Source organism: Vigna angularis, chromosome 7, assembly GCF_016808095.1.
Source record: "Vigna angularis cultivar LongXiaoDou No.4 chromosome 7, ASM1680809v1, whole genome shotgun sequence".
NCBI classification, from domain to species: Eukaryota; Viridiplantae; Streptophyta; class Magnoliopsida; order Fabales; family Fabaceae; genus Vigna; species Vigna angularis.
The window spans coordinates 26,014,369-26,034,139 of NC_068976.1; the positions used below are offsets into that span (position 1 = coordinate 26,014,369).

General features: G+C 33.8%; 2 protein-coding genes across 4 annotated transcripts; one reads left to right on the forward strand and one right to left on the reverse strand.

Moving 5' to 3' along the window:
- Nucleotides 1-5,630: 5,630 nt before the first annotated feature.
- On the forward strand, nucleotides 5,631-7,666 carry LOC108337969 (expansin-A4). Its single transcript, XM_017574561.2, has 2 exons — nucleotides 5,631-6,203; nucleotides 6,983-7,666. The coding sequence occupies exons 1-2, from the start codon at nucleotides 5,731-5,733 to the stop codon at nucleotides 7,290-7,292; spliced, it is 783 nt and encodes a 260-aa protein (XP_017430050.1). The 5' UTR covers nucleotides 5,631-5,730; the 3' UTR covers nucleotides 7,293-7,666.
- A 1,359-nt stretch (nucleotides 7,667-9,025) lies between these two features.
- LOC108337967 (protein INVOLVED IN DE NOVO 2) lies at nucleotides 9,026-19,563 on the reverse strand. Of its 3 annotated transcripts, XM_017574559.2 has the most exons (12): nucleotides 19,279-19,563; nucleotides 17,797-18,145; nucleotides 17,289-17,630; nucleotides 16,602-17,108; nucleotides 16,320-16,404; nucleotides 16,048-16,199; nucleotides 14,961-15,896; nucleotides 14,358-14,539; nucleotides 13,510-13,599; nucleotides 13,123-13,410; nucleotides 9,735-9,944; nucleotides 9,026-9,317 (listed from the first exon to the last, which is right to left on the reverse strand). In XM_017574559.2, the coding sequence occupies exons 2-12, from the start codon at nucleotides 18,110-18,112 to the stop codon at nucleotides 9,081-9,083; spliced, it is 3,345 nt and encodes a 1,114-aa protein (XP_017430048.1). In that variant the 5' UTR covers nucleotides 18,113-18,145; nucleotides 19,279-19,563; the 3' UTR covers nucleotides 9,026-9,080. The 3 variants fall into 3 exon arrangements, with proteins under 3 accessions (XP_017430048.1, XP_017430046.1, XP_017430049.1); XM_017574557.2 differs by having other exon boundaries at nucleotides 16,048-16,404; XM_017574560.2 differs by lacking the exon at nucleotides 17,797-18,145 and having other exon boundaries at nucleotides 16,048-16,404.
- Between the last annotated feature and the right edge of the window lie 208 nt (nucleotides 19,564-19,771).

Consider the following 19,771-nt stretch of genomic DNA (forward strand, 5'->3'; position numbering starts at 1 on the left):
ACATGGTGACTTAGAAACCAAACTTCAATCCATTGCTTTATTACCTAGCACATTGCAGAATGTCAAGAAATTACATGTAATCAATTCAAACACCAATAAAATTACAAAAATTTATGCAATTGGCAACATCTAACTTTCAAGGAACTGATCTGGTCTCTGTATTGAATTGAGCAGAGAATGGCTTTTAATTAATCATTGATTACTTTGGCATCTGTTAATTGTCAGTGCCAACTGAATTACCTACCATCATATGATTGAGACTTTTCACTAAAGGAAAGATAATATGCATCATCATGTTTTTCAATACATGAACCGCTAAACCATTTATCATACTACATTAAAATTCAGACCAGTTGTAACAGAGGTTGTGGTGGTGCATGAGTTATGATTGGAAACAATGTTTGAGTATGAAATAACTTTAATAATATTAGGTGGAATAATAAAGAGTTTCACAGGTGCACAATGTTAGCATCGTGGCAGAGAAGAAAACGAATGTGACTAAGATGTGTTGTTGTTACTTTGGTAGGTAGTAGTAGGAAAAAGAAAGAAAGGAACCAATTAACATGATTTAGAATCTGAGATGTTGTTATGTTGAAGTCAATTACTGATAACACTGGATAACGTTTTTCATAGGCAAATGGTACGTAGTTGTTGAACTACAAGGTTTAATTATGCACACTACGTGGCAGATCTCATTGATTTGGTAGATAATACCATCCAATAATTTAACCAAATCACGCTCTCAAGCTCTCAAAAGAACCATACTCACCACTCCATACTCATTCGTCACAAGACTCATCACATTTCAATATTCCCATCATCACAAAAATTCAACCTTTATTTTACAATTCAAGCAAAATCAATTTGGTTTTGTTTTTGAATCAAAATATAAAAGAAAATAAAAATTTAATTACAACTGTTGTTTCAATAAAAATATTTCACTACTATATTAAAAGGAAAATCATAAAAAATGTGTATTATACTATATTATTTGGTGGGATCTAAACTAAAGTCTAAACATGGTTACTTTTTGGTAATTGAATGATTATCCGTTCCGTTGCGTTCAGAAGTACGTGGGTGCGACGTTGTTAGTCGTTAGAATGTGGGAAGACTCAACGCCGTCCCCAAATGTACGGTCAAATGCACGGCGTAATACGTGGAGCGTTGAATGCGGTGGACGCTTAGATTGCAGCTGTGGGACCCACATACTTAATCTATATTCGTTGAATTTCTTCCACTCGTTTTGCATCTCCTTCCTTCTTCGCACACCTTACCAATTTCTAAACTTTCAAACTCTTCTTTTGTTTCACTTTTCATAAGAACAAAAATTACAACAATGATTTGATAATGGTATTTAAGTATTTTTCACTAAATGTTTTGATAATGGTATTTAACTCAACCTACGAACATGCATATTATTGTGTTCCAAAAACATTAGCAATTTTTTAAAGACAAGGATTTAATCATTTTTCTCTTATTTTGCATAAAAACATTTATATTTCACAAATATGAATTGTTTTCCCTCATTTCTTAGGAAAAAAAAATTACTTAATAGTTAGAAAGGAACCGTTAAATTAAAAATTGATTTGATTTCTACTTTCTTTTTTAATTCTAAGTTTATTGAGCCACATAATTAGGATGAATGATATTGTTAAAATCAAATAATAGAAGAAGAAAGAAGTATTTAAAGTGTTATTAATTTTTTATTTTTAAATGATATGAGACTATTGAATGGATTGAAACACTCCTAAAAATTATACAAAATATACAATGTAATTTTAAGAATTTATAACAAAATTTCACATTCCTAACAATTTGAAGAATAAAGAGAAAGAAAAAAAAGTAATAAATGATAATTAAATAAAAATACTTGATAAAAGTATATGGAGTTATTGAAAAATACTACTTTTTAAATATAAAAAGGAAAGAGTAACCATGTTTATATTTGTTTACTTTTAGAAATTTATTAAAGATAAATTAAGCTAAATATACAACTTTCGTATTATAGGAAAGGTGAAAAGATAAGTTATTGATAAATAAAGTATGACACTATAAAAGTACTTAATTTTTAATGAGATCAGAAAGTATTATATATAACAAATATATTATTATTTCAAAATATTTATTATTTTAAGATATTCCTTTTTTAATTCAATTCGAAAAAAGAAATATAATGGTTTAACATAGTTTTTATTAATTTTAAAATAGCTAAAACTTTCATAACAAAAATGTTAGAAACCAATTTAAAATATAATTCATAAATTAATAATAATTTTTGAATATCAATAATTTCTAGTTTACTGTAACTAATTATTTTTGTCTATAAAAATAATTATTATATAATAATTTTTAGTGATAAGTTGAATTTGAAATTCTTTATTCTTAAATTATTTAATTCTTAAATGTTTGTTTTGCAATAATTTAAATTTATTAAATTTTATTTTTCTTAATAGAGCATTTCTATTACTGTTAATATAAAAAAAATATTAAGTACAAACTTTATTACCTCAGATTATAAATAATAATTAAAAATAATAATAACTCACATTTACTGAAAAATATATTTACAAACATTGGTTAATTTGAGCACACCTTTATGTGTTTTGATTTGTTGCAAATAAATATTAATTACCATCTTAAGTAAAAGCACAATGTAATTTCATGTATCATACTTAACACATTCGCTATCGTTTCTGAGTTTTGTTTTGTTTTTTTTTTTTAAGAAATGGATTGCATTTGCATGAGTAGAATGTACTGTATAATCTTAATAATGCTTTAATTTTATACTTATTTTTGTTAAAGACATCGCATGGACTAATAATGTTGCGATTAAAGTTGAGTGAATTAAAATAAGAAGTAAAAGTCTAAGTGTGACACCCGGGCACGGAGACGAGGGCGGAGAGTGACGCCGGTGCAAGAAGCATGGTGCAGGGGGCACAGACAAGGAGCGGCTCCTGGCAGCTTCGGGTGGAAGGGGTACATGGACGAATCGAACATACACCGGAATGAGAGGGATCTGGAGACTGTATAGGTATGGGACTATACAGTTGAAGGATAGCTTAAAGGAATTGATTTGACTACTCATATCACCAAAATGCATTTTGCTTTTCGGTAGCCTAACTCATAAGAACTCCATGGTTAAGCGTGCTTAGCCTGGAGTAATTCTGGGATGGGTGACCTTCTGGGAAGTTTTCTCAGAAGGTGTGCGAGTGAGGACAAAGCACACTGGAAAGACTGGTAGTGATCTGTGGGGGCAGTCGATGGTCCCTGTGAGTTGCCGGAAAAAGTATAAGTATTTTCAAATTCTTATGTTTTTTTAAATAAAAATTAATTTTTTTAAATTTTAAACCATTAAATGATTCTTATAATTTTAAAAAATTTCCTATAAAAGAAACACATATTATTACAAAATCATTTTAATTTCTCTATAAAAAAAATGAACACCCTTCTAAAGATTATCCGATCATAGCGTTGACACTAAAAATTCTTATCCAATGTCATAGTATGAAAAATAAAGAAAAAATTGCATTTACTCAGGTTTGTTGGATGACACTGTCCGTAATAATTTTAAAATTACATTCACATCTAATTCAAAAGATCAAATTGACTAAAACTTAACTAAATATTATGAAAATAAAACCTAAAAGATTTAATGTATAAAAGATAATATTTTTTATTAAAAATTAAACCATTCAACTATTCACTTCTCTTACGGTTTTTTAAATGACATCCATGTGTTTTCTAATTTTAAAATAGACATATATACATAATTTACATATGTTACTTAAAAAAATAACACACGTACTTCTTGTTTTATTCATAAAATAAACCAAAAAAAATAATTGACAAAAATGAATTTAAAATTATTTTAATTAGTTTTAAAATATTTTCATGTCAATTTTTAAGACATAGGAAAAAATCTATAAATTTAATATTTTGCTTTAAACAGATTTTCGAAACCTAATACCTCATTTTATTAAAAGAAAATATAACCGATGTATTATTAAATCAATGTTATGATAATAATTATTGGATGAAATGTTATTCACCAGATTAAAAATTATAACTATATTAATCAGAATGCAACTCTTTTTATGATATTAATTATTGGATTGAATGTTATTTATTAGATTAAAAATTATAACTATATTAATTAAAATGCAATTCTAATCTGTTAAAAAGAATGCTTAAATAAGTGTGTTACAAAGAGATTAATATGAACGAGATTTGAAAGTGAAATAGGAAACATGTACGAGTTAGTTACTACTTTAATGTGTGAACTCGACAAATCCGACATGGAATGCCATGTGAAGAAGAAGACTAACAAATTTAGCAACTCTATAATATAAAATGATTAACGCAATATTTTATGTAAAATAAGTACTTACTTTTTTTTAGATTCATAATTTCAACTCCTTCTTTTTGATAAAAATATGAAATTAGGTTTTACTTTATCATTTTTCTCCGACTTTTGCTGTTTTCGCTACAGCGTCTCTGACTCTGCACCTCAAAATATTGAAAAATCAACGAAAACGAATGCATATTTTCCCATTTTATCTCAGTGATTAAGAAAAAGGGAAAGTATCTGAATATGCAGGCGGGCGCAGTAGCCGTGAAAGGTGACTTCACTCTGACTTCCGTTTATCATTGTTTTTATGGTAACTTCAAATTTTTATTAAAAATCACAAAAACTTACTCACAACCTTTCATGTTAGCTTCTTTTTTTCGTTTACTAATATGATTTTGTTACCATCACACGCACTCATGCAGAACCAACTTTATTATTATTACTATTATGATTATCGCATGAACATAAACTTGATCGGGATATTCCTTAAACACCACTCTAATATCCACTCAAAGAAATATCCTTTAGCATTCCATCACAATCATTTTTTTAATACATGTTTTATGTTTTTTAATTCTGATAAAAAACTAAAACCAGTATTAATTATAATCATATGGTATGTTAAATGTCATTGTCATTTTATCAACACTAAAAATGTATACATATAATGTTTGGAAGAAAATAATTGTATATTAATACTAATGAAAGAGTGTTATCCCCGAGCAATATATATTGATATGGAAAACAAATCACATCCATAGGACTATATTCATAGTGTGAAATGTTTCGGTATTGGTTCCTGTTGACTTTTTGACTCGAGTTGAAACATTGAGGGAAAGAAGGAACACAAACATAGTAAGTTAGTAACATAAAGAACAACCTCAAATTCCAAAATAGAAAAAATGGTTTGGTTTTATGGCACAACTTGCAAATGAAGCAAGGTGATTTGATATCAATTTTCAGGTCCTAAGGTCCCTAACTTCTTTTGTCCCCTACACTCATCACCACCATGGTATACTAACCCACTCACTTTTCTCGTTTAGCTTCTATTTGGTAAATATAGATGTATGGTAAAAAGTAAAAGTAAAAAAAAACATTTATTTTTTACCTTATTGTTCATTATTTTTTCTTTTCTTACTTATTGGATCAACGTACCACTTTAATCGGCAAAAGAAAAGAAGAAAACAAAATAAGCAACAGTGACGGAGAGTGAAAATCAACGGTCCAAAAGGGATCGCAGTGGGGCCCAGTTTTCTCCATAAATACCCACGAACCTTTCTACTTTGCTCCTCAGAACTCAAACACAACACAGAGTTAGTTTCTGAAACCGTTCCTCTTCTCATAACTCCTAACTAAACCCTGCTCAGTGTTTCCCACTCGCAATGGCTTCGCTCCAAAGAATCATTGCCATTGTTTCCCTCATAACGGTTCTTCTAACTTCCGCCGAGGCCCGAATCCCGGGCGTGTACGGCGGCGGCGCGTGGGAGAGCGCGCACGCCACGTTCTATGGAGGAAGCGACGCGTCGGGCACAATGGGCGGCGCGTGCGGGTACGGAAACCTGTACAGCCAGGGCTATGGCGTCAACACTGCTGCGCTTAGCACGGCGCTGTTCAACAGCGGGCTGAGCTGCGGAGCGTGCTTCGAGATAAAGTGCGCCAACGACCCGAGCTGGTGCCACGCTGGCAGTCCCTCGATCTTGGTGACGGCCACGAACTTCTGCCCTCCGAACTACGCTCTACCCAGCGACAATGGAGGATGGTGCAACCCTCCCAGACCACACTTCGACCTCGCCATGCCCATGTTCCTCAAAATCGCAGAGTACCGCGCCGGCATCGTCCCTGTCTCTTACCGCAGGTAACCTTACCTTCACCCATTTTCGCTTTTTACTTTTTCATTACATTTTTATTAAATGTTCATAACATAACACACTCTCTCTTACGTTTATTTTAAATATGTTTTCTGTTATTTACTATTAACCTACACCCTCGTATAAAAGTTACTGTTTTTACTTTCCTTTTTCAAATTTCGGTTATAGTATTTATGTATTTCAGTTAAATTCGTAATTTAAAACACAAGTTAAAAAAAATATATGACGGAATTTCCCGCATTTGGTAAAGGTGTGGTTTTTCTTTTCAGACAGTTGTACAGACACTATGAACTAAAAATTAATAATTTATAATGAAGAAAGGGATGTTTTGATGTTTTATTATTTTATAATAAACTGAGAATAAGAGAAAAACAGACTGAACGCGCTTGTTTGGCTTTTGGCCTTCTGAGGGTGCAAAGCGCACAATCAGAAGTGCGACGTCGTTTAAACCGACAGAGTGTACTGAGTGGAGGGGACTAGACAGTCGACAATAGGTGATTCGTAATTCGTAAAAGTGAAAACTGATCAGAAGCGTTGATTATTATTTGGTGGGTCCCTGTCTGGAGAGAACTTGAACCGTTTATCTGAAACCGGTTCAGGATTTTGACAAACGTGCACTTTTGCCGCGTAATTGCGCGATTCTCGAAACCAACCAAAAATAAGATGGTTTCATTGTAAATATGTAATTTTATTTGTCTGACCTCGTGGATGCATTTTATTACGAATGATGCCACTGACGATTGTGATTGGGTGTGTGAATGTGCAGGGTGCCTTGTAGAAAACAGGGAGGGATGAGGTTCACGATCAACGGCTTCCGTTACTTCAACCTGGTTTTGATCTCCAACGTGGCGGGTGCAGGGGACGTGGTGAAGACGAGCGTGAAAGGGTCTAAGACTGGGTGGATGAGTATGAGCCGTAACTGGGGTCAGAATTGGCAATCAAACGCTGTTCTTGTTGGTCAGTCACTCTCCTTCAGGGTCACAGCCAGTGACCGGCGCACCTCCACCTCCTGGAACATCGTACCCGCCAATTGGCAATTTGGCCAAACCTTCACCGGCAAAAATTTCAGGGTCTGATCGTGTTTTCTGGGTTATTTTCTTATTAAAAAAAGGAAAAAGCTTTACCTCTATGTAGTTTTGAAGTTGCCTTGGGATGTGGATATAGGGTGAAAAAAATGGAGGGAAGTAAAGTAAGTGGTGGTAGTGATCAGTGAACTTTTTGACTTTTTTTTTTCTTTCTTTGTCTTGATCGTGAAAGTGGAGGGATAAGAAGTTAGGGTTGTCTTGGTATACGGGTTTGAAGTGTTATAGGATTTGAAAAAATGGAGGGAAACATCATGTGAAACTTGTAAGGTGCTGAAGTGGCTTCAAATGTATGAGCCCGCAGCTATATTTCTTAGACATATTTATATATATATTAATGAAAAGATCAAGTGTGTTTATCTTTATAATCTTTCTTTTTAACTTTTTTAAGCTGGGTTTTATGACTGCTTGAACCTTAATTTTCCAACTATGATTTACTGAAATTTGACAAGTGTTTGATTCATGCATGAGATGTTCGAAAGCTGATGAGCACGCTTAACTGCGCTGAAAAGCAAAAGGAGAAAAAGAAAATTGTGGAAATGAGTGCTAATTCACCGTATTTGTCTCTTCATAAACTGTTTGCAAAGTAGATTCTATACCTTCCGTGTTGTTTCTCTTAACTTCGATGCCAAAATAAAAAGGTAGCATGGATTAAAAAACTGTGTTCCCGCGGTATGTTAAAATATGTTTTCTTTATAGAATGCAATTTTATTCTGTTTTACCAACAGTGGACTTTAGAGATTGTTGGAATAGTGTAGAGTTTGGCTTTTAAGAAACTTGTTACGCGTCCAATGAAACAACTATGATTTAAAGAGGCAGAGCAACATGAACATTATTTTTAAATTAAAGATGTATAATATTAAGTATAAACAACAAATTAAAACATTGAGTGCAGTCTATTATTTTATTTCTTTAGTGTTTAAAGATTTACTGAACTAAGGAACATTTGTTAAATATAAATTTTATCCTTGAATAACTCCTAAATATGTAGTAAAGAGAGGGCTAAAATTAGTGAGTATGAAAATGATGAGAAGTATGTGCTGATTTTGAAGCCTGAGGCTCGCGCACACTTTTCATCATCTGTCTTGAGTTAATAAGGTTTTCAAATTGCAGTTCCACGTTCAAATTGTTTGGTCAAGGAACAGAGACAAAAAGCATGGAAGTTTTTGTTACAATGATTCACTAATTGACATTTTCTTCATTGGGTTTCTCTCCATAGGAGGCATGTACTTTCTTCCTTTTAAGTAAATACATAACTGGTTAAATATTTCATTCTGAGGGCCACATAATAAGTGAAGTAATTTATTATTTGATAATTAGAACAAACTCATAATAACACACCTTTAGAATAACAGAGTTGATAATTCATTTATTTTTTTTAAGAAAGTGGCCATCCTATGGCCTAACATGTCTGGCTAACCAATATGCATAAAACTATGTATAATCTAAAACCATTTTCTGAACACAACAGATTAAGATATAATGTTGTAAAGCAACATGCTTATATTCCCGTGACCAATCCATACTCTTCAGCATTATATTCCATGGTTTTTTTGAAACAGCAATCAAATAGATAGGAGGAAAAATCAATTTTCTGAACACTGTAAATTATCTAACAATATTCTAAGAAAAGATGCAGTCTGCAGGTAGTCTTAACTTCTTTGTCCGCAACCAGATTGCATATCAGTAAGAAAAATTTCTTTCTAAATGTGTAGGTCAAAAGAAAATTGAAAATTATAGTTGTCTTATTTTATAATTACATACATACATACATACCAGCCTTTACACCGTCCCTCTTTTCTGTTTAGATAGTTTATATTGCATCAATAACAATTTTACTCCTTCTTGCAAGGTAGCTCTCTTTCCCTCTTCGTAATTCCATAATTCGGAGGTTGTATACCTCCCACTCGGATTATATGTATTGATCTCGGTCAAAGCTGTCACCACAGCTTTGTAGACTCCTTCACCCAACTCATTTTTCAGTGCTTTCAACTTTTCATCTTCATTGTCTATGATTTCCTGCCATGGAAAAAATCATGAAACCAGACAAGTTAGAAAAACATCATGATTGACTTTCCTGAATATAGGCACCATGTTAGTTCTAAAATTAATCATCTGACATCATTATACTACCTACATACTAATCAGAATAGTTCATATAGCAATGTCATCCAGCATTATTTTTCTTCTAATTTTGTGACCATGAAAAGTTCATCTATGGGGAAGAAGGCAAGTAAAATCAACCCTTTGAAAACAAGATCGAAGAAACACATGCTCCAGAGGCTTAATATTCTAACCAAGTATTTAGGTATCAAAGCTACATTGGAAATATCCATTGTTTCTAATTAAGTAGACTTCAAGGTGCTTACAACAGCAAACGCAAGATTTGATTAAGACTAAAATAGTGATATATCTATAAGCTTAGGTAAGGCACACCTGATCTTTCCCTTCAATTATGGTAATTTTAAATGGATGCCACCCTGGGTCCTTTATATACTCGTCCCACAATGAACACAGTTCTGAAGCTCTTTCTTCTGCATCCTCATCGTTGTATTTTTTCTTCATAGCTTCAAGGAATGGTCTAATATCAAGTTCCCCCATTCTCTTCACACCAACACCAGCACGGCAAGATATCTCTTTAATGCCCTGCAACATATAACATTTCAAGAAAGTTTAGAAAAAGTTGGAAAAATTCAAAACACAAAAGTACCAAATGAGTACTGAAACCCCCAACAGCGTCATAGTTTAAACATTGTTAACTGGTTTGCAATACACTTCAATATGGTAGTGTAGGTGATTCAAGGTATGTTACTACATCAAAAACGGTATGCGGGAGGAGACGTATACTGATAGGTTTCTGGATTGGAAACCTATTTAATTTGCACTCACTCACACTAAACAACCAGAAAAGAAAGTATAAATTGTATATTTCTGTAAATTGTATATTTCTATATTCAGTATCGTAATTACCCACCCAACAACCTCCAAGAGAGCCAAATACTCTTCCCTCCAATGGATAATCGTGATCCTGTCTTTGCAGTAAACAATTCAAAAGTGTCCAATATCAGAATACAATAGCTCTTTTATAGGAGCTTTATTTCCCGCCCAAATACTAATACAGTTATAACTACCTAACACATCTCCCCCGCTTTATTCCCTTTTCTCTTTCTTTCATAAACTATCCATTTCCTATCATATACACAGTTGATATACTGTTTGAGTTTGTAATACTTCTGAACTATCAGTTAATGTGCTATCAATATAATATTTTTTTCTATAGCATTTAAAATAATCCGTGTATATTCGAAAGTTAAGGAATATGAGCAGGTAGGGTAGGGTTTAAATTTAAACAAACACATCACTTTTTCCTCTTTTATGTTCTCATATTTTTCAATTTAAAGATTCACTTTCCCAACTATTTTTCACAAATGCAATTTTTTTCTCTTCCAAATGTGTTTGGACTTCAAATGTCTCTCCTTCCTTTTCACAAGATTCAATGCTTTTTCTCCTCCGATACTCCTTTTCTGTCTTGTGAATTGAACAAAATAAAGAGAACCCCATCGCTTTACCTCCCTTGTTCCTTCTCCCTATGGTTGCACACCTTATGTCCCATATTAGAAATAATGGAATACCAAAGAAATAGTATGTTTGTGTTAGGAACCAAGAATTTAAAAAAGAAAGAAAAGAAGGGTTTTTTATTGAATAGACTGAAAAGAACAAAAAACAGGAGAGCACTCTCTCCTTCAAAGGTTTCTCTTCACAAAGTGCTGAAGCTTAATCAACAAAATTCACCTCTTTCCTCCTCTCCACTCCTTCTTTCCTATTTATATCTAACACCTCAAGTAATTAACTCATGAATACTATAACTATCTTAACTAATTTCTCTTTTCCATGTGTCCTAACAATACACTCCTCCAAAAATCAACCTTGTCCTTTGTTAGGTTCCTTTATGCAGGGAACCGTAACATATGACTCTCCTCTCTCACAACACTCAAACAGTAGAAAAGAGATGAATTTATACGTATTTCATTAATTCTGTGAAGTATGGAAAAACAGAATTACAGTAAGTGTCCCAAGGAAGCCTCCCTTCCTCCACTGGAAAATGTCCAGTCTATTCCAAAAGTAAAATATCTGATAATCCTCTCTCCACCTATTATGTTATTATTTATACCCTCTTTCTACTAACAACTAACTTCTTTTATTCCTAACATTACTCTACCCCTCAAAATCAACCTTGTCCTCAAGGTTGAAGTTAGGGAACTGTTATTTGAGGTAATGCTCCTCTTTCCAGGTAGCGCCCTCCAAATTCTGGTCTGGAGGCTTGGGTGGTGGCACATCCTCCTCCAATGTCTTCCATTCTTCTTCCATTCTATTGACTTCCCACATTTTGGTCACCTCTTTTCCAAAACTATAAGCCCGGAGATGATCTTTGATGTCTTTCAATGCTTCCAGCAACTCGCTCCCCTCTGGAGGTCCCTCTTTTTTGGGAGTTAAGTCACTCTCTTTTGTCTCCCCCTCCACAAATTCCGCTTGGCTCAAGCTCCAAGCCAGAGTCATGGTAATCTCTTGTAGTATATAAGCTAACTCTTTGGATTCAGAAATGTTTTCTCTGCCTATTGGCTTGTGTTCTTCAGAGGACTGATTTAGATCTGGCGTTACAACCTGCAAGAAGAAAAAACAGCCAAGTATATTCCCACCAGCATCAATTCTCTTGTTTGTTGTTATAGAACTCTCAACAAATTCTCCATTTCTATCAAAAAATCCAAATGGTAACTTCTCAGAATCTTGGCCACTTATTCACGGTATATTAAAATCATAAAATTAGTCAGGGTATCTTGACCTTTTAGTCGACAAAAACTTCCAAATATTTCACCAAGAAGCAATTTTCCTATGACTTCATCTTTTTTCCAACCAGTTAGCCTTTCCATGGCTGCATTCCATTCAGAATAGCAGGCACTCTCATCAGAAGAAAATATGGGTGGAATCAATGGACTGAGACTCTGCACGATTGCTTTGTAATCACCTCCCAACTTGATGAATTTATCTTGAACCATTTTCTCATAAGTGATGTCTTGACCTACAAAGCATACCCCGACAACAGAATATGTGTAGTCCCTACTAGTGCAAGTATTGACCATGAGATATACAACTTTCTGTTCCTACTAGCGCGTTTAATTTTCCCTCCATTCTTCTTCACTACCGTTTCTCCTCGCTAGCTCTTCTCTCCCCCCGATATTGATCCGGTAGGTCGGACCAAATCTGTTAGGTTCCTTTATGCAGGGAACTGTAACGGATGACTCTCCTCTCTCACAACACTCAAACAGTAGAAAAGAGATGAATGTATACGTATTTCATTAATTCTGTAAAGTATGGAAAAACAAAATTACAGTAAGTGTCCCAAGGAAGCCTCCCTTCCTCCACTGGAAAATGTCCAGTCTATTCCAAAAGTAAAATATATGATAATCCTCTCTCCACCTATTCTGTTATTATTTATACCCACTCTCTACTAACAACTAACTTCTTTTATTCCCAACATCCTTCAAGTTGGAACAATGGAAGCTTGATCCCATGGCTCATCTTCATCAACGTGTTATCTACCCTTCCTGATAGCATTGCAATACTGTCTTATCAAAGGAAGGGAACTCACTGGCTACTTCCTACAAATTCAGGTCTGGAGGCTTGGGTGGTGTAGGAGATAAGAGTGGTTTTTGTACAACAGACTCTCAACCCAGTAAGTTGGAATTCCAATGTCATTGATGTTCCACTTACATTAAAAAAACACATTAAAAAACTAAGGAAATAGAAGACTTTAAAAAACACTTACATTAATCAATACTTTTCGAGCTTCTTGTAGCTCATCATTGCTCTGACGCTCTTTAATAATTAGTGTCTGGTTCAGAGCATCTAGGTCTCGTAGTGATTGTTCCTTCTCTCTTAAATCTGTGTGTAAGGCATCCACCTTATACAGAACTTCTGAGTCTTCATCTTCCTCAATGTATTGCATGACATTTAATTTTCCTTTTAGTTGTTGAATCTCCAATTCTAGTTTTTGTTTCACTTCCAGTTGTTTTTCAAGCCTGACGATTTTATGACGAAGATGTTCTTTTTGCCGCTGGATAAATATATTGTCAAGTAGCATTAACAACCAGCTATTCTGATGTGGACAATGACACTCAGTTATTAGAAAAGCTCAAAAATAGGATACACAAACCTTTTGATCTGCAGCCAGTTTCCAAATATTTTCACCAGCTTTTTGTTGCTCCAGAACAGCCATTTCCAAAGAGCTATTTTTCAATGCATTCTAAAAAGATAATAGACATCAGCATTGTACATAACATTCTAGCAAATTCTTAACCACATCGTCATTATTAAAGGATTTCAAAAACACAAATAAAACATAATACCAAACCTTTTGTTTATAGGTTCCATAGCAATGTTCTTACCAGGAGGGACAAAATAATGTCAAAAATAGAAGAAGAAAAATTCCCAATGAGACATTCTTCGACATAAAACTCTAAACAGCTAGCTTTTATTTTAACCCTCCTTTCCCTAAATTTCATCATATAAACTCCTTAGCAAATAATAACTAAATGGAGTACATCTTATTATCATTATTATTGACATCCATTTTAGCATACATTACATTAAAAAAAATTTAAATATTCATTGACAGAAACAATCTCATGTAGTCCATTTTTGACTGAACAAAAAAACAAAAAGAATTTTCATAGAAGAAAATGTGTTGCCTTCAATTGCATACTACTATAATACAAACCGATTAAATTACATTCCCAATATCCTTGGGCCTAGTTCTCACACAAATCAACTGGAAACGTATTCAAATCATAAGGTGATAATCAAACTTGATAAGTAAAAATGGAAAAGTAATTAACTTTGTTTGCCAACTCTTCCATTAAAATCACTAAAACAAATGAATATTGATCATCTTAATTAAGTATCCTTAAACAATGATTTTTTCCTTCAATTTCTATTTAACAGGAATCTCAACCTCATCATGATAGAAAAGATGCAACAACAATAATAATAATAACACTACACCTCCATAATCTCTTCTTCCAACTTCGTTCTTTCACTTTCATTATGTGCTTCACGTTTTTCCAGTTCAATTCTCCGCAACTCGAGCTCTCTTTTCTGAGATTCCAGCTGCAACTTAAGCCTTTCATGACCACTAAAAATGTTCTGGAAGTGCTGAGTTGCACTTGATTGTATTTTCTTCATCTCTGAATACAATCAATCATGGTATAATAATAAGATGTCATTAAAATAGTTCAGCATCCTTTACAAACAATCAAATGTCAGAAGTGTATTGTAGAAGATCCAGTAGGACATTTGGAAACCATTATTATTACATAGATAATAAATTCTACAGTGTAACCACGATGGTGATGCAACCAGAAGTTTGCAGTGTCTGGACTTTGATTCTACCAATAAAAATTGTTAAAACCAGATTCAATCCAATGATATATAATCTAACACAGCGGCAATTATGTCAATGTACACAATTAGTAATTTCATTGTAGAATTTGACCTTTGTGACTTGAAAATAAATTGGAAACAAAAAATAATAACAATAACAACAACAACATCAAACAAGTCATGGTCCAAATTACAGAAAAAAGCAACTTAGATTAATATATATACCTTGATTGTGGTCTTGAGTGAGCTTATCTATTTCCTCCATTACAATTTCCAAGCGACGTGAAGTCTCATTGTATTTTACTTCCATCTCCAATAACCGCTTCTTCTTGACCTGAAGAGTATTGTTCAAGCAGGAAACAAGTTTAGCATGTATACGAGCTTCTTCTTTCACGAGCTCAGATATTGTTTGGATATCCCCCATCTTCTGCAGTTGTTCCCCAATGATATTGTTCATCTCGTAGTCATCAGCTCGAGCAATCCATGCATAAATACCAGACTTTTGCTCAGTATTAGCAAACCAGTCCTTTTTCCCTCGATGATCTAATTCATATGCTCTTTCAAATGCCAAAGCATTAGCTAAACCCGTCCAATCTTTATTGAATTCCATAACTGCAGTTCCAGAGTGACCCCGGATATCCGAAAGAGTCCGGACTCTACAAGGATTAAATCCCCTGATTCGGTGAGCATCCCTCAACTTGGAACCAGTTTCCCCAACACAACGTCCATCTTCTGTCTGTGCAGTAGGAATATTAACCAATATCCCAGTCCATGGCCACACAAACTGCTCCTCAAAATGGATATTGCCTTCATCTGCAGTTTTTGGTGTACCATCCACATTCATAAGATCCTTTTCCAAATATTTCATTAAAGCCAAATGATTAGCCTTTTCAGTGGCACTTCTCTTTTGTGAGCTACTCTGACCCACCCCAGAAGCATGTTCAAAGATTTCCCTATACACATAATCCCGCTTTCTCTTTTTATTAGGGCAGTATGGACATGAGAAAGTCATTTCAGAGGTTTTCACAATGTGACTTCCCTTTTTGAGTGCTTCATAGGATTTATGCACATACCACCCACTTATTTGAGTTGCCTTTATATTATTATCTTTATGAGAGTAGTCACCCATCATGGTTTCTCCTGGGGTTGCTGTTACTGTGCCTGAAAGACAAAAAGTAGCTTAACTAACAAACGTGTCATGTTGCTTTACAGATTAGTTCAACTGAGTATTGTGAATTTACCAATATGACATAATCAGTAACAGAGAAGAAACATAAATATTGTTACAATTGTTTCATTAACAGGGGATCACCTTGATCCATAGGTTTTGATGGAAATGAAGCACCCACATTCATAACATCCTTTTTCAAATATTTTTCTAAAGCCAGATGATTGGCCCTTTCAATGAAACTTCTTTTTTGTGATCTACTCTGACCCACCCCAGAAGCATGTTCAAGGATTTCCCTGTACACATAATCCCGGTTTATCTTTTTATTAGGGCAGTATGGGCATGTGAAAGTCTCATCCGAGGTTTTCACACAGTGTCTTCCCATTTTGAGTTCTTCATAAAATTTATCTACATACCGCCCAATCTGAGATGAACTCATATTGCTATCTTTGTCAGAGCAGCAACCAATTGGAGCTTCTCCTGGACTTATTATTATGGTTCCTGAAAGATAAAAAACAGTATTAGTACTGGCTTCCTCGAGTAACTACATTGATTTTTAATTTTGATAAAAATTATCACTTCACATGCTACTTCCATTATGCACCATAGTGAATTGAATTAGTCAATCCATAATCAATAACTAGAAAAACTTGAACAGAATCTCCATATGATCTCTTCATTAACAACAGGGGGATCACCTTCATTTACAGGTTTTGATGATGAACCACTCACATTCATGACATCCTTTTTCAAGTCTTTTGCTAAAGCCATAAGAGTAGCATCTTCTTTGACACTTCTTTCTTGAAAACTACTCTGATCCACTCTAGTAACTGGGTGATTACCTTCATTTGCAGATTTTGATGGATCACTCATGTGCATGAGATCATTTTTCAAATATTTCATCAAGGCCAGATGAGTAGCCTTCTCTCGAACATTTCTCTTTTGTGAAATACTCTGACCCACCCCAGAAGCGTGGTCAAGAAGTTCCCTATACACATAATCCTGTTTTCTCTTTTTAGGGCAGTATGGACAAGAAAAAGTCTCATCTGAGGATTGCACAATATGATTTCCCTTTTTGAGTTCTTTGTAAAACTTATCCACATACCACCAGTTTATTGTAGGAGATGCTGGAGATGCTGGAGATGCACTCACACCAGTCTCCTTGTTAGAGCATTGAGCTATTTCAGGTTGTCCTAAGTTGGTACCTGAGAAACAAAAGAAACAGTGTTAGTACTGGCTACTGTCATGTTGCTTTACATATATCTTCATTATTCCATTAACTATATTTGTGAATTGGCACATTTCTGTATATTCCGTAACTTGGAGTAAAGAAAGTATAGAACCAAAAAATTTGTTACAGTCATTTCCATCAACTGGAGACTCACCTTTATCAACAGGCTCTGACAAGCAATCCACAATAATAAGATCATTTTCCAAATATTTCACTAATGCAAGATGATTGGCTCTCTCTCTTGCACTTTTCTTTTCAGAACTACTTCGACCCACCATATATGCATGTTCTAGGAGTTCCCTGTACAAATAATCCTGTTTTCTCCTAGGGCAGTATGGACAGATGAAAGTCACATCTGAGGTTTTTACATTGTAACTTCCCTTCTTGAGTTCTTCGTAAGATGTATCTACATACCACCAACTTATTTGAGATGTATCAGTATCCTTGTTAGAGCACTGAGACATTACTGTTTCTCCTGTGCTGAATAATTTGACACCTGAAAGTTAAAAAAATAATGTTAGTACTGACTGTTGTCATGTTATTTTATTCAATATCTTCGTTATGCCATTGAATATTATTGTAAATTGGCAAGTTTCGGCTTAGATAACAAGGAAAATATTTAAAATGAAAATTTTATTCAGTAACTTCATTAACAGGGAGACCTTTGTCTGCAGGTTTTGAGGTGCCATCCAGATAAGCTAGGTCCTTTTCCAAATATTTCACTAAAGCCAGATGATTTGCCTTCTCTTTTGCTGTTCTCTTTTCTGAACTACTCCGACCAACCCCAGAAGCATGATTAAGGAGTTCCCTGTACTTATAATCCTGTTTCCTCTCAGGACAGTATGGACAAATGAAAGTTTCATCTGAGTTTTTCACTTTGTATGTTCCCTTCTTGAGTTCTTGATAAGATATATCTACATACCACCAACTTAGTTGAGATGCACTTGTGTCAATATCCTTGTTAGAGCATTGAACCATTATGGTTTCACCAAGGCTTAAATACTATGCCAGCTGAAAAATTAAAATTATGTTAGATTGTTAATGCTATCAGTTGTTTTGTGGTTTTGAACTAGCACACAGGTTTTCAAAACTGTCAGCTGTTGCAATTTTGACTGTATTGTCAAGGTTTTGGGATGATGGCAACCACACCATGATAAAATCTCAATTATGACCATACTGACTGCATGTGTCTGTATTTGTCTGTAATATCAAGGGGCATGACAAAACCACAACAAGGGCTGTAGTTTAAAACATTTGAAGCAAGTAATTGATTACTCAAATTATATTTTGTCTTTAATTATGAAATCAAATTATTTACAAAAGGGAAAAAGAAACTTTCATGTCGCTTTTAATCATTATAATTTCAGTAAAACATGTTCAAAATCTTCATATTTTCTTATTGATAACTTTGATCTTTGATCCTCAGAGTTCACAAAAATGATAAGGAAAGACTAAATTCACAAAGTTTGATGACCAAATTTAACCCTAAGAAAGTATAGGGATATAACCATGTTTGATGGAAAATACAAGAACTTAAAATACATTTTTTTTATAAAAATATAGTGCATCTAAGAACCTAAGTCACTAGTTAAGCAGCTTCTAAGTTCTGTCAAAATGAGATAAAGAAAAACATAATAACATAAACATTCTAACAGTCTGCATACATATTATGAATTCAACAACCATCAAATATGGAAGCAGAAGGAAATCTCTTCTTTTCTTTTACTTTTCCATTTTTTTTTATATCTAGTGAGAAGTTTTTAATCATTTAAAGTGGTATCATGACCTAAACAACAAGAAACTATGTCTCATTGTCTAAACTTTAAAGTGGTCTTCAAGGGACATTCCACAATTCAGATAGCAAATAAATAAAAGAGAAATGATCACACAACAAAACACAGCCAAAACAAATTTCGAGAGATAAATTATCAAAAAATATTAAAATAATGATTTTTTCAAAGGAGACAACATAAAGGAAGCAATCACACCATAAAAATAAAAATGATAAAAAATTTACTGCACAGATATGAACTTCCCGCTGACAACATGCGGTACAAAAGAAGATAAAAGTAAAAAGGAAAGGTTTCAAGCGCATGCGATCATTTCTGAATTCTAAATGAAAAATGCGGGATTTGAATAAATACCGATTGATTGGAGACCAGATGAATTAATAGAAGCTCAGAGAAGACTGTTATTGTTCTTCTTCTTCACATTCACCAAATTGACACAAATAAAGATCAACAAGGACAAAATTCAAGAGGAAAAGTGATGATATTGGAGGGAGGGAGAAAAAATGTGATAATCACAAGCTAGGGTTTTGCACTGGGAGGTGTGTAGGGCGTGCTATGAACAACTGTCATTGCCCTTGAAGTCCTGGACAGAAAACCTCAGTTGTCCTGGTAACTAAGAGTCACTGGGAGGGAACTCAGATGAGATGAAACATGGAAAATATCACTATACATTATATTTTATATTATATTTGTAAATGGATTATATAAACATTAATGATTAATTGCAGAATCACAAATATTTCATGTATTTTAATAGTTTCATAATTTTTTGCAATATTATATTTTTTTTTATTACTGTCACTAATAAAATTAATTATGCATAATAGTAATGGTAAAAGAATGTGTA

Coding starts and splice junctions, on each gene's coding strand:
- LOC108337969 (XM_017574561.2), top strand. CDS start 5,731: ATGGCTTCGCTCCAAAGAATCATTGCCATTGTTTCCCTCATAACGGTT. Junction 6,204..6,982: donor GTCCCTGTCTCTTACCGCAG/GTAACCTTACCT, acceptor GTGAATGTGCAG/GGTGCCTTGTAGAAAACAGG.
- LOC108337967 (XM_017574557.2), bottom strand. CDS start 18,112: ATGGTTCAATGCTCTAACAAGGATATTGACACAAGTGCATCTCAACTA. Junction 17,109..17,288: donor GTCAGAGCCTGTTGATAAAG/GTGAGTCTCCAG, acceptor TTTGTTTCTCAG/GTACCAACTTAGGACAACCT. Junction 16,405..16,601: donor ATCAAAACCTGTAAATGAAG/GTGATCCCCCTG, acceptor TTTATCTTTCAG/GAACCATAATAATAAGTCCA.